Below are 13951 nucleotides of genomic sequence, written 5' to 3' on the forward strand. Positions count from 1 at the left end.
TTGTTAATTTTCCCCATTCTCACTGGTGTGAGGTTGTATCACATTGTGGTTTGGATTTGTATTTCCCTGATGGCAAGTGATGCAGAGCATTTTCTCATGTGCATGTTGGCCATGTCTGTGTCTTCCTCTGAGATTTCTCTTTATGTCTTCTGCCCATTCCATGATTGTATTGTTTGTTTCTTTGGTGTTGAGTTTCATAAGTTCTTTATAGATCTTGGAAACTAGCCCTTTATCTGATACGTCATTTGCAAATATCTTCTCCCATTCTGTAGGTTGTCTTTGAGTTTTGTTGACTGTATCCTTTGCTGTGCAAAAGCTTCTTGATGAAGTCCCAATAGTTCATTTTTGCTTTTGTTTCTTTTGCCTCCATGGATGTATCTTGCAAGAAGTTACCGTGGCCAAGTTCAAAAAGGGTGTTGCCTGTTTTCTCCTCTAGATTTTGATGGAATCTTGTCTCACATTTAAATCTTTCATCCATTTTGAGTTTATCTTTGTGTCTGGTGCAAGAGAGGGGTCTAGTTTCATTCTTCTGCATGTGGATGTCCAGTTTTCCCAGCACCATTTATTGAAGAGACTGTCTTTCTTCCAGTGGATAGTCTTTCCTCCTTTGTCAAATATTATTGGACCATAAAGTTGAGGGTCCACTTCTGGGTTCTCTATTCTGTTCCATTGATCTATGTGTCTGTTTTTGTGCCAGTACCACACTGTCTTGATGACCACAGCTTTGTAGTACAACCTGAAATCTGGCATTGTGATGCCCCCAGCTATGGTTTTCTTTTTTAAAATTCCCCTGGCTATTCGGGGTCTTTTCTGATTCCACAAAATATTAAAATAATTTGTTCCAACTCTCTGATGAAAGTCCATGGTATTTTGATAGGGATTGCATTAAACGTGTAAATTGCCCTGGGTAACATTGACATTTTCACAATATTAATTCTTCCAATCCATGAGCATGGAATATTTTTCCATCTCTTTGTGTCTTCCTCAATTTCTTTCAGAAGCGTTCTATAGTTTTTAGGGTATAGATCCTTTACCTCTTTGGTTAGGTTTATTCCTAGGTCTCTTATGCTTTTGGGTGCAATTGTAAATGGGATTGACCCCTTAATTTCTCTTTCTTCAGTCTCATTGTTAGTGTATAGAAATGCCACTGACTTCTGGACATTGATTTTTGTATCCTGCCACATTGCCGAATTGCTGTATGAGTTCTAGCAATGTTGGGGAGGAGTCTTTTGGGTTTTCTATGTAGAGTATCATGTCATTGGGGAAGAGGGAGAGTTTGACTTCTTCTTTGCCAATTTGAATGCCTTTAATGTCTTTTTGTTGTCTGATTGCTGAGGCTAGGACTTCCAGTACTATGTTGAATAGCAGTGGTGAGAGTGGACATCCCTGTCTTGTTCCTGATCTTAGGGGAAAGGCTCCCAGTGCTTCCCCATTGAGAATGATATTTGCTGTGGGCTCTTCGTAGATGGCTTTTAAGATGTCGAGGAATGTTCCCTGTATCCCTACACTCTGAAGAGTTTTGATCAGGAATGGATGCTGTATTTTGTCAAATGCTTTCTCTGCATCTAATGAGAGGATCATATGGTTCTTGGTTTTTCTCCTGCTGATATGATGAATCACATTGATTGCTTTACGAGTGTTGAACCAGCCTTGTGTCCCGGGGATAAATCCTACTTGGTCATGGTGAATAATTTTCTTAATGTACTGTTGGATCCTATTGGCTAGTATCTTGTTGAGAATTTTTGCATCCATGTTCATCAGGGATATTGGTCTGTAATTCTCCTTTTTGGCGGGGTCTTTGTCTGGTTTTGGAATGAAGGTGGTGCCGGCCTCATAGAACGAATTTGGAAGTACTCCATCTCTTTCTATCTTTCCAAACAGCTTTAGTAGAATAGGTATGGTTTCTCCTTTAAACGTTTGATAGAATTCCCCTGGGAAGCCACCTGGCCCTGGACTTTTGTGTCTTGGGAGGTTGTTGATGACTGCTTCAATTTCCTCCCTGGTTATTGGCCTGTTCAAGTTTTCTATTTCTTCCTGTTCCAGTTTTGGTAGTTTGTGGGTTTCCAAGAATGCGTCCATTTCTTCTAGATTGCCTAATTTATTGGTGTAGAGCTGTTCATAATATGATTTTAAAATCGTTTGTATTTCCTTGGTGTTGGTAGTGGGATCTCTCCTTTCTCATTCATGATTTTATTAATTTGAGTCTTCTCTCTCTTCTTTTTAATAAGGCTGGCTAATGGTTTATCTTTTTTATTAATTCTTTCAAAGAACCAACTCCTGGTTCTGTTGATCTGTTCCACAGTTCTTCTGGGCTCGATTTCGTTGAGTTCTGCTCGAATCTTAATTAACTCTCTTCTTCTGCTGGGTGTAGGATCTATTTGCTGTTTTTTCTCTAGCTCCTTTATGTGTAAGGTTAGGTTTTGTATTTGAGTTCTTTCCAGTTTTTGAATGGATGCTTGTATTGCGATGTATTTCCCCCTTAGGACTGCTTTTGCTGTGTCCCAAAGATTTTGAACGGTTATATCTTCATTCTCATTAGTTTCCATGAATCTCTTTAATTCTTCCTTAATTTCCTGGTTGACCCTTTCATCTTTTATCAGGATGGTCCTTAACCTCCACGTGTTTGAGGTCCTTCCAAACCTCTTGTTGTGATTTAGTTCTAATTTCAAGGCATTATGGTCTGAGAATATACAGGGGACGATCCCAATCTTTTGGTATCGGTTCAGACCCGATTTGTGACCCAGTATGTGGTCTATTCTGGAGAAAGTTCCATGTGCACTTGAGAAGAATGTGTATTCAGTTGAGTTTGGATGTAAAGTTCTGTAGATATCTGTGAAATCCATCTGGTCCAATGTATCATTTAAGCTCTTGTTTCTTTGGATATGTTGTGCTTAGAAGACCTATCGAGTATAGAAAGAGCTAGATTGAAGTCACCAAGTATAAGTGTATTATTATCTAAGTATTTCTTCACTTTGGTTATTAATTGATTTAAATATTTGGCAGCTCCCACATTCGGGGCTTATATGTTGAGGATTTTTAAGTTCTCCTTTAAGTGTGATATAGTGTCTCTCTTCATCTCTCACTACAGTCTTTGGGGTAAATTTTATTTTATCTGATATGAGGATGGCTACCCCTGCTTTCTTTTGAGGACCATTCGAATGGTAAATGGTTCTCCAACCTTTTATTTTCAGGCTGTAGGTGTCCTTCTGTCTAAAATGAGTTTCTTGTAGACAGCAAATATATCGGTCCTGCTTTTTTATCCAGTCTGAAACCCTGTGCCTTTTGATGGGATCTTTAATCCCGTTCACATTCAGAGTTACTATTGACAGATATGAGTTTAGTGTCATCATGATATCTATTCAGTCCTTGTTTTTGTGGATTGTTCCACTGAACTTCTTCTTAAAGGGGAATTTTAAGAGTCCCCCTTAAAATTTCTTGCAGAGCTGGTTAGGAGGTCACATATTCTTTCAGTTCCTGCTTGTCTTGGAAGCTGTTTATCTCTCCTTCTATTTTGAATGAGAGCCTTGCTGGATAAAGTATTCTTGGTTGCATGTTCTTCCCATTTAAGATCCTGAATATAGCATGCCAGCCCTTTCTGGCCTGCCAGGTCTCTGTGGAGAGGTCTGCTGTTACCCTAATACTCCTCCCCATTAAGGTCAGGGATTTCTTGTCCCTTGCTGCTTTAAGGATCTTCTCTTTATCTTTGGAATTTGCAAGCTTAACTATTAGATGTCTAGGTGTTGAATGGTTTTTATTCATTTTAGGGGGGGATCTCTCTATTTCCTGGATCTGAATTCCTGTTTCCCTTCCCAGATTAGGAAAGTTTTCAGCTATGATTTGTTCAAATATATATTCTGGCCCTCTGGCCCTTTTGGCGCCCTCGGGAACCCCAATTAAATGTAGGTTTTTCTTCCTCAGGCTCTGTTTATTTCCCTTAATCTATCCTCATGATCTTTTAATTGTTTGTCTCTTTTTTCCTCAGTTTCCCTCTTTGCCATCAACTTATCTTCTATGTCACTCACTCGTTCTTCCACCCCTTTTACCCTCATCGTTAGGACTTCTAGTTTGGATTGCATCTCATTCAATTGATTTTTAATTTCTGCCTGATTGGGTCTAAATTCTGCAGTCATGAAGTCTCTTGAGTCCTTTATGGTTTTTTTCTAGAGCCAACAGTAGCTGTATAATAGTGCTTCTGAATTGGCTTTCTGACATTGAATTGTAATCCAGATTCTGTAACTCTGTGGGAGAGAGGACTGTTTCTGATTCTTTCTTTTGAGGTGAGGTTTTCCTTCTAGTCATTTTGCTCAGTGCAAAATTGCCAAAAACAAGTTGTACTGGGAAAAGGAGAAAAAGAGAGGAGAGAAAGAAGGAAAGAAAAGAGAAAAAGAAAAAAAAGGAAGAAATAAAGAAAAAGATAAGAAAAAGAAAGAAAAAGAAAGGAAAAAAAGTGTGGGGGAAGCAAACAGAAATCAAAAAGCAAAAAACAAAAAAAAACACGGGGGAGTATCTTCTGATTCTGTATACTTTAAGTCCCTTGACTTCCCTTGGAACTGGTCCGTCTAGCTGGTCTTCTGGGGGAGGGGCCTGCTGTGCTGATTTTCAGGTGTTAGCACTTGGGGGAGCTGCTCTCCCCCCTGCCTGGTGCAGGGCTCAGTGGGGGTTGTTCACCCCGTGAGGCCCCAGGAGGAACAGCCCCAGTGGCGGGGCCAGCTCTGCAGCCCTGGAGTCAGCTCCCGCAGTAGCTCCGGGGCTCTCCGTCTGCAGGGCCTGGGGGCTCTTGGGCGGGGCCGCTGATCTGCTCAGCTGGGGCAGGAGCGTCCTTGCTGTCCTGGGCCCTCCCGGCCTCTGCCTGTCCCGGGGGAGTCCGGATCCTGGGCTGTGTCCCGGTGCCCTGTGCTCCGGAGCCTGCGCTGTTGGATTCGCGCTCCCGCCCCGCAGCCCCCTCCGCGGAGCCGCCCGAGCCCCTCCGACGTGCTCCGGGTCCCGCCGTGCGCGCTGCAGCCCTTAGGGAGCTCGGCGCATCTCCCGGGGCGCAGGTGCCTGTTAGTGTCCCTGGGAGCCCGAGGGCATCCCCGCCCTCCTGGGTCCTGCTCTAACTCCCTGCGGGCCCCTTTCTGCCTGGGAAGGTTGGTGCAGCTCCTGCTCCTCCGGGACGGGGCTCTCCTGCCCTGGGGACACTCGCCCCGGCCTCAGCCCGGCTCCTCGCGGGGCCCCTCCCCCTTGGAGGCCTTTTGTTCCTTTATTTCTTTTTTTTTTAATTTTTATTTATTCATGATAGACATAGAGACAGAGAGAGGCAGAGACACAGGCAGAGGGAGAAGCAGGCTCCATGCACTGGGAGCCCGATGTGGGATTCGATCTCGGATCTCCAGGATCGTGCCCTGGGCCAAAGGCAGGCGCTAAACCACTGCGCCACCCAGGGATCCCTGTTCCTTTATTTCTTTTTCCCCGTCCTCCTACCTTGATAGAAGCGCGAACTCTTCTCACTGGAGCATTCCAGCTGGTCTCTCTTTAAATTTCAGGCAGAATTCGTAGATTTTCAGGATGATTTGAAGGTTATCTCGGTAATTTGGTGGGGACGGGTGACTTGGGGACCCTACTCTTCCGCCCTCTTGCCCCTCCTCTGGTTCTATTCACTGCACTCAAACATGCAAGGCTCACCAGTGAGCTTGTGTCTGTCTACTCAATGTAGAGTGAAACCTCTAGGCTAGATTCTTTCTGGTATATAAAGGCATGACAAACATAGCACTTCTGTTCTGTGGCTTGCTTTCAGTTTTTCCTTGTAGACTTTCAACCTTGGACAGCCCTGGGCATGACCCATCATAGCACTTGGATGCTTCCAATACCATTTGGTTATTTCCAGACATTTTCTTACACCCTCAGAGATTTTTCTTTGTCATGAGCCCTTTAAATAATTCAGAAAGTTACAGCCATAAAAGTTTTAAGGCAAATAGCTAAATATTTCATGTATTTTACATTTAAAGGGCTTATACCATCAGTTTTGAATTTTGTGCATGACTCCCACAGAAATAGACTGAAGCCAAGAAAACTTCTTGTCATTTAGTACGTAAAATCTTTCCTCAGTGAAATTAAAACACGAGTGGGGAAATTCTGGAACTAAGAAATATAAATTCTCCATCTATCTTCTATCATATGTCTTCTCTACCTTTAAAAAAATTTTAATATCTCCTGATATAAAATATGCCAGAGTAGCTATCCCCTATACCCTTCACAATAATGAATCTTGTTATGATTGAATAAACAATCACAGGTTTATTTAGTTTAAACCATGAATGTGTACTAATAGCCCATTTATATTTATTCACTTACTCAGTTGGCAAACATGAGATAGGCCTCCCTGGGCCCAGAGTGTGCTGGGTGACAAGGAGGAGGAATTCAACGTCTCTGCTCTCAAGGGTTCATCCTGTAACAGGAGACCGAAATGAGAATGTATGATTGATCACATAATGTGATACTACAAAGAAAAAATAATCCATCCTAGCGTTTTGCTTAAAACCTACCAAATGAGGTGGCTTTCTGCCTTTGCAAGATGATTCAGATTTTGTAACCTCTGAAGAGGGAAGTATATTTCAGTCTGAGAATAACATGTGCAAAACATGGGAGGTGGGATAGAGCCGACAAGCTCCCACTGGGCCCTGGCAGGCCTTGATGGGTGACTATTCCACTGCCTAGAACAGTGCCTGGTAGCTGCTTAATAATTATAATATAAAATATATTCCAAATATATTAGCACCTAAGCATATTTACAATATGTACTTTGAAGTAAAAGTATATATTAACCTTTCATTGTAAGAGGAGTTGGTGGGAGTTGAGGTGGTAGAGGGTTGGGTCATCTAGCAAAGGAGCTGATGTATCCTGGAATGAACTTTTACCTTGGATGGTCTGGGAGACCATGGGAACTTCTAAGCATGGAGTGACATCAATTAAATGTGCTTTATTTTTTTTAATAATAAATTTGTTTTTTATTGGTGTTCAATTTGCCAACATACAGAATAACACCCAGTGCTCATCCCGTCAAGTGCCCCCCTCAGTGCCCGTCACCCATTCACCCCCACCCCCTGCCCTCCTCCCCGTCCACCACACCTAGTTCATTAAATGTGCTTTAAATGGGGTGCCTAGATGGTGGTGCAGTCAGGTGAGTGGCTGGCACATGGTTTCAGCTCCGATTGTGATCTCAGGGTCCTGGGATTGAACTCTGTGTTAGGCTCTGCACTCAGCGCAAAGTCTGCTTCACAATTCTTCCTCCCTTTCCATTTGCCTCTCTCCCAGCTCACTTGTACGAACTCTCTAAAATAAGTAAATAAATCTTTAAAAAATAATAAATTAATGGAAATGGATCTCATTGCCTATTTTTCTTGTGGTCCTTTCTGAAAATGCTTATTACTGTAAAAGTAACATGCAGTCATTTCCTAGAATTCACAAAATATTGGAAGAGAAGTATGTTAATCTAGCAATAAATCAGCACCAACATTCTGGCATACTAGCTCCTGGTATTTTTGAAATAGACATTTTATACACAGAATATATTTTACATAGTTACAATCATAATGTATATCTGATCATGTATCTACTCTTGAAAGTTTACATTATACATTATGTGTTTTGCACATTATTAAAATTTTCACTAAAATCATTTCTGAAAATTTATTAAATCTTATAAAATCAGATTATATATACAAGTTATAAGATCTTGCTTTGTCTCACTAGTTTGTGTGTGTATGTGTTTTTGACAATTTATGTTCATAATTCTTTCATTTTGGTAATACTGTAAAGATCTATCAAGCTTTAAATTTATTCTTTGAGGATCTGGCAATAAGTGTAATACACCATTCCCATTTCTAGGTCTCATTCAGTGTGTTTAGAATTTAATTGTCAAATCACCTTTAGTTAAGTATTGCCATTGTAATATTTATTAAGCCCCAGTTCCACTCTTTTTCACCCAAGAGTTCGAGACATATATTGGCATAATTTACATATACACATAATATAGCTAGTCTTTATTTTTTTTTTAATGAGTCTTTTGCTATGTCCAATTTGTTTTAGGAATTTTTAACTGCAAAAAAAAAGTTTACTTGTTTTTTACTCCTACAGTTGAAAATAAAAAGTATTCTCTGACTTTTCACCATCAAACTTAGAGACAGTCAGTGCTTTTCAACTAAATATTTATTGGATCTGAATGTAGCAGTATTAAAGAAATGTGTTTTAATATTAAGTCCCAAGCTCTGGAAGCCTTCTATTAAATTAAACTGAATAAGGGAAAATCAGATTTATTTTCCTATTTTGTACTGCCTTTCTTGAGTTTTGTGATCTGTGCTGTTCATTTTCAAAATCTAGTCTTAAATCTTTTCTGATGTATTCAAGTTTTTGAATGCTGTTGGTGTCGATGTATGTATTTATTTACAAAGAGAATTTGTTTTTCTTATGGTCTTCCACTTTCTGGTCTTTTGTTTTAATTGTTGTAATAACTAAGTAGAGATTGATGAACTTTTTCTGTAAAAGGCCAGATAGTGAGTACCTTATGCTCCTTAGACCAAAGGGCTTTGTTCACATTCAGCTCTGCCTTTTAATGCAAAAGCAACCAAGGATGAAATGTGACCAAAAGAACATGGATACATAGTACAATTTTCATTTGCAAATACAGGCAGCTGCCATGTGTTCTGCAGTTATAGGTAACAGATAGAAACAAAGATATCCGGATAAAATATAAGTAATCTATTAAAAATGCTTTTCTCTTTCTATTCTTTTAGTTTATTTTAACTAAGAATGAATGAGTTTATTACTCCATATTTAATAGAAGCATTCAGTTTAAGTACCCTTATATAAACATCTTTGTCCATTAGGCTGTTGTACTATTTTCTGCTATCTTGGATATTTAATTGGCATGGATTGTTGGAACACAGCAGTTGATTTCAACCTACACCAAAAATTAACCCATCCTTTTGAGTATATTTTATTTTTTAACTGAATGTACATTCATACTTCACCAAATTAAGTCATTAGTAAAGAAATTAGTGTTAATAGCCCTCGTCCTATAATGGAATGGGATTTGAATCAAGTATAGATTGTGGCTTCCACTTTCTGCTGTTTGTAAGCCTGACCACTTTTCCAAGAAAGTGAACCCCACTGGAGACATTCCCTTTTCTGGGAATTTCCCTCTGGCCTTTTATGATACTTTGTAGATCTCAGAGATCACATTTTCTGAGTGTTATATCTAATTGCTACAAGTGGTCTGCACTCTAATTAGTGACAAAGGAAGCTTGCTTGGAAACAATGAATACATATGTACACGTTCAACTTTCCAAGTTTACACTAAAAATTCTGATGATGAAAGTTATTTTCTCTCTCTTAAGCTTTAAAATAAAAAGGGTATATTCCATTTTATCTTCTCTGATGGCTAATTCTTTGAAATTTTACCATTCTTCATCAGGTTTTGTATGTTATATATTTCTATGTATTTTTGTATTATTTTGTATATTTCTCTTGTTCCACAAACTAAGAAACATTTTTTACCATTTACCTCCAGGAGAATGTAATGATCTTTATGGCTTAGAGTGCATCATTGTAGGGTTGTACTTTTAATGCTGAGAATCTTCATTAGCTGGTCCTAATCTACTACCTACCTGTCTTGTACCATACTTGCTCTGTACTGTGGACACTGCAGGTATGGATTCCATTCAAGACTTCACTCAACCTTATAACATCCTAACTTTCCTGTCTGGAAAATGGTCATGAATGTATCTTCTGAGGCTAGAGTTAAGATTGCTTTCTTTCATATTCTCCAGGCAGAGTCTCCCGCTTCCTCTGCTAACACTAAACTAAGACTTCATCGTCTTTAGTTATCAGTCCCCTGTCACGAACATCACCTGCCCCCTATCACAGTGCCCTGTGACAAACATACTGAGCACATAATTACATGTTGACATGAAGGAACACATAGAGAAAAGGAAAGACACTGATCATTGTAGACTCTTTAATCATATTTTCTTTCTTTATCTTTAGGGATTCTTGAAGTTTTACACTGTGTGTTAGTAGAAAGTCCGGAAGCTCTAAATATTATCAAGGAAGGACACATTAAATCCATAATCTCACTTTTAGACAAGCATGGAAGAAACCACAAGGTAAGGGAATGAATTTATTGCCACAAATGAATTCTGGAATAATCTTAAATATATTTTTAAAATAAGATAACTTAGAAAAATAACCTTTAAAAGTTGTGTCAAATGTGTTATGAGTGTTTTTCACTTTTAATTACAATCCGATAATATTGTTTAGAGCTTATTTTTTAGCACCATTGAGACACTGAGCAATTCTCAGTTTGTATGTAAGAGAAACTTGTAAAATATGTGAACTCATGGCTATTGTGTTCAAATGGCTGGGTTACAGGGAATGTGTCTTCATTGAAAAATGCTGGGATACTCAAATCTGAATAAGAGAGTTCGTTGGCTGAAATGATTTCTCTTTTCAGGTTCTGGATGTCTTGTGCTCTCTCTGTGTCTGCCATGGAGTAGCAGTGCGTTCTAACCAGCACCTCATCTGTGACAATCTGCTGCCAGGAAGAGATCTCCTATTACAGACGCGCCTTGTAAACCACGTCAGCAGGTAGATTCAGATAGTCACCAAATAGGTGGCATAACAGGAATTCATGTCCTAGCTCTGTAGCTAAGACATCATGTGGTCTTTTTGATTTATTAGGATATTTTACATATTACCCTTGTGTCAGTCAGATGGGATGCTAATAAAAATAGGTGAACCAAGAAGAATGTGCATTTATCATAAGGCTTTAAGCTTTCATATTTACAGTCATATGTGGCCGGGTTATCACTGATCATCTTCAGGAGCAGGCTGACAAATTATACTGAGATATAGTTGTATATAAATATGTTTTGAGCTTTCTTAGAATATAAGTAAAAATGCTACCCTTCAATGCCAACTTCAAAGTGGTTACTATGTATAATAAAAAGTTGAATTGGAATGTCTAAAATATAATAAATTCCATAAAAAAAATAAAACTACATTTTTGGTTGGATGTCCCTAGGTATTAGACATTCCCTGAATACTGTTTGCCAGTCACTATTCTATACACTTTGCATGTGCTCTACACTGGGTAGAACTACACCGGACTGGGTTCAACTAGTCCAACGAGGTACTATTATACACATTTTATAGGTTAAAATGTTGGACTAGAAATGGAACTCAAATCTAACACCAGAGACTGAGCCCTTAAATGGCAAGCCAAGTTTCCTTCCTTATACCAAATAGTATAATAAAAATAATAATGCAGTTTACAATTAAAATATTTAATGTGGTAGTAATAATTTTGATATACATCTGGCAGCTATCCAGGAAGTATTCCCTACCTTACCCTGTCTTATTTTTTTTAAAGATTTTATTTATTTATTCATGAGAGACAGAGAGAGGCAGAGGGAGAAGCAGGCTCCCTACGAGGTGTGTGTGTGTGTGGGGGGGGAGATGGGCAATGCAGGACTCAATCCCAGGACCCTGAGATCACAACTTGAGCCAAAGGCAGATGTTCAACTGCTGAGCCACTGACGTGCCTCCCTTACCCTGTCTTAAACAAAATGTAGGGTTTGGTATATATTCCTATATTGTAGTTTTTACAGAATTGATTTAAGACTTCCCGAATGGCTGTGTATATCAGATGTACTGTTCTTGAGTGATATTTCCTGAGACTGTCACTAATCCTTAGCATTAACGCTGAGTCTAAATCTCTTATAAATGGAATTAAATACAACTACCTAGAAATTCTTCTGCCCTCAGAGAGGCATAGAGGACAGCAAAGCTGCTTATCACCTAGGTTCCTTTACCAATAAACATGGCTCTTCAGCCTTGTACCCTACCTGACCACAGCTTAGTTAGGAAAGTGTCTGCATGTTCTGAATTAATAATAACTCCATGAGTTCTAAGGGCCTGTTATACTGAATATCTCACCTTAAACATAATCAATGGTATAAAATATGCTGAAGAGCAATTTGGAAAAAATAATCTTAGACCCCTGGGGTACATGGCCAAGTAATCTGAAAAGCAGACACCCATCACAGAACCTTAACTGTAAGCTGGTTAGCACTGCCTACCACCTCAGTGATTTAATAATTTTTCAATACTGAAAGAAAACGTAGATTTAATATGTTGCATTTCAGAAAGGCAAGGCCAGTGTTCAAAATAGATGTAAATGGATACAGCAGGAGGTTTGTCCATAATTTCTCATGTGCTCTTCCTGTCTCTTTAAAGCATGAGACCCAATATTTTTCTGGGCGTCAGTGAAGGGTCCGCTCAGTATAAGAAGTGGTACTATGAGCTGATGGTGGACCACACGGAGCCATTTGTGACTGCTGAAGCCACGCACCTGCGGGTGGGCTGGGCTTCCACCGAAGGGTACTCTCCCTACCCCGGAGGCGGTGAGGAGTGGGGTGGAAATGGAGTCGGAGATGATCTCTTTTCCTACGGATTCGATGGCCTTCACCTCTGGTCAGGTCAGCAACCATCCGCCTCCTCCCCCGTGTGCACGAAGGAAATCTGTTGCCCTTGCTCTGTGTTTCCAAAAGCTTTCTATGCTGCATATAATTAGATACATTTATTCTTCAGAAGTTTATCATGGAAACTATAAGTGAGAATGTTAAAGTAAAAAGCAGAATTTCACTAGGGGTAAAACAAAACTCTTTACAATTATAGTACATTTCCAAAAAACTGTATTGTTGGTAAACAGTATGTTCAAAAAGTGGCATTTTGATTCATGAATCAGTTGCAAAGAAACAAAAACCAAATGAGAACCAAAATTTATGTTTCCTACCTGCTTAAAGAGGTATGTGCAAAGCTTTAGCTTCTAACCTAAAAAAGAACCAAGAAGCAGATTCTGGAAAATAATTGGAGTAAATATGTTAAGTTGCACCTCCTGGTCATAATGTAATGTTGGGAATCAGCCATTTGTAGCATGTACTATGGATTCACGTTTTAATGAGATGACACTTTGTGTGGAACTGTTTAAAATAAATATATAGTTTATTTCACCAGGTGTTAACCTGAACTTTGATAGTTGAATAAATATTAAAAATTAGGAATAGATATAAAAATCATATCTATATATCAAATTTACATATAACAAATCCATTTCTCTGGTTTATTAGGAGGTGCATTTTGGTTGGCTCTATTCAAAAGTTTAGTTCTTCATTATAGAGCTATTTCTTAGTGGAATTCATCTGGATTCTGAAGACATATGCTTGTGTTTAGAATACAAACTGCATTTAGAATATAGTTCTCGTAATATTTTGTAACCTATTTAGCATAGAGAAAATATGCTAAGTCACCTTACAAATAAAAAGCTGAAGTTTGTCTCTGAGGGGGTACAAGTGATATTCATCTATGAATGGTTTAGAGGTCTAGTAACTTATAGAAATTTTATAAGTGAAATTGAATTAAATCTGAGTTTATGATAATGGGTTTATAAATAAAAATACTTTATGTCATTGTATTTTATCATTAATATTTACTGAATTTTTCTTCATTCAGTGGCCATAGCTCAGTAGTTGGGAAGAGATGAAGCTCTGTTTTGGATATTTCCTCTCATCACGGAGGCATGTAGTTGGGGACCTGGTAGTAGTATGGTGTGTTTATACATGGTGTACTGTTCTGGCCAGAATATAGTTAGAGAGCCTGTTCTCATAATCCAATTTTCCTATTGACTGAACAGAGGCAAAGAGCACTAATGTCAGAAGGCCTCACAAACATAAAGTAGAGGTAATGTCTCTTTTACGATACATTTTTAACTTTTACTTTTCAGTTTTACTACCTCTCTCTTTACCTCCTAGTATGGCCCCATATGACATGGGTCCTCAGGTAGAAGAATGAAACATGTTAACTTGTTTTCCCACTACACAGAAATTAGGGAGAAGATCACTCTGTTAAAATAATGCTG

General features: G+C 38.9%; 1 protein-coding gene across 7 annotated transcripts in view; it reads left to right on the forward strand.

The window, feature by feature from the left end:
• RYR2 (ryanodine receptor 2) overlaps positions 1 to 13951 on the forward strand; it is a 726974-nt gene that overhangs the window by 402655 nt on the left and 310368 nt on the right. For all 7 annotated transcript variants that reach the window (XM_041747478.1, XM_041747480.1, XM_041747481.1 and 4 more), the window contains 3 exons: positions 10021 to 10139; positions 10487 to 10620; positions 12271 to 12512. In XM_041747478.1, the coding sequence (XP_041603412.1) occupies positions 10021 to 10139; positions 10487 to 10620; positions 12271 to 12512 (495 nt within the window). The remainder of the gene's footprint in view (positions 1 to 10020; positions 10140 to 10486; positions 10621 to 12270; positions 12513 to 13951) is intronic.

Source organism: Vulpes lagopus, chromosome 3 (assembly GCF_018345385.1).
Source record: "Vulpes lagopus strain Blue_001 chromosome 3, ASM1834538v1, whole genome shotgun sequence".
Taxonomy (NCBI): domain Eukaryota; kingdom Metazoa; phylum Chordata; class Mammalia; order Carnivora; family Canidae; genus Vulpes; species Vulpes lagopus.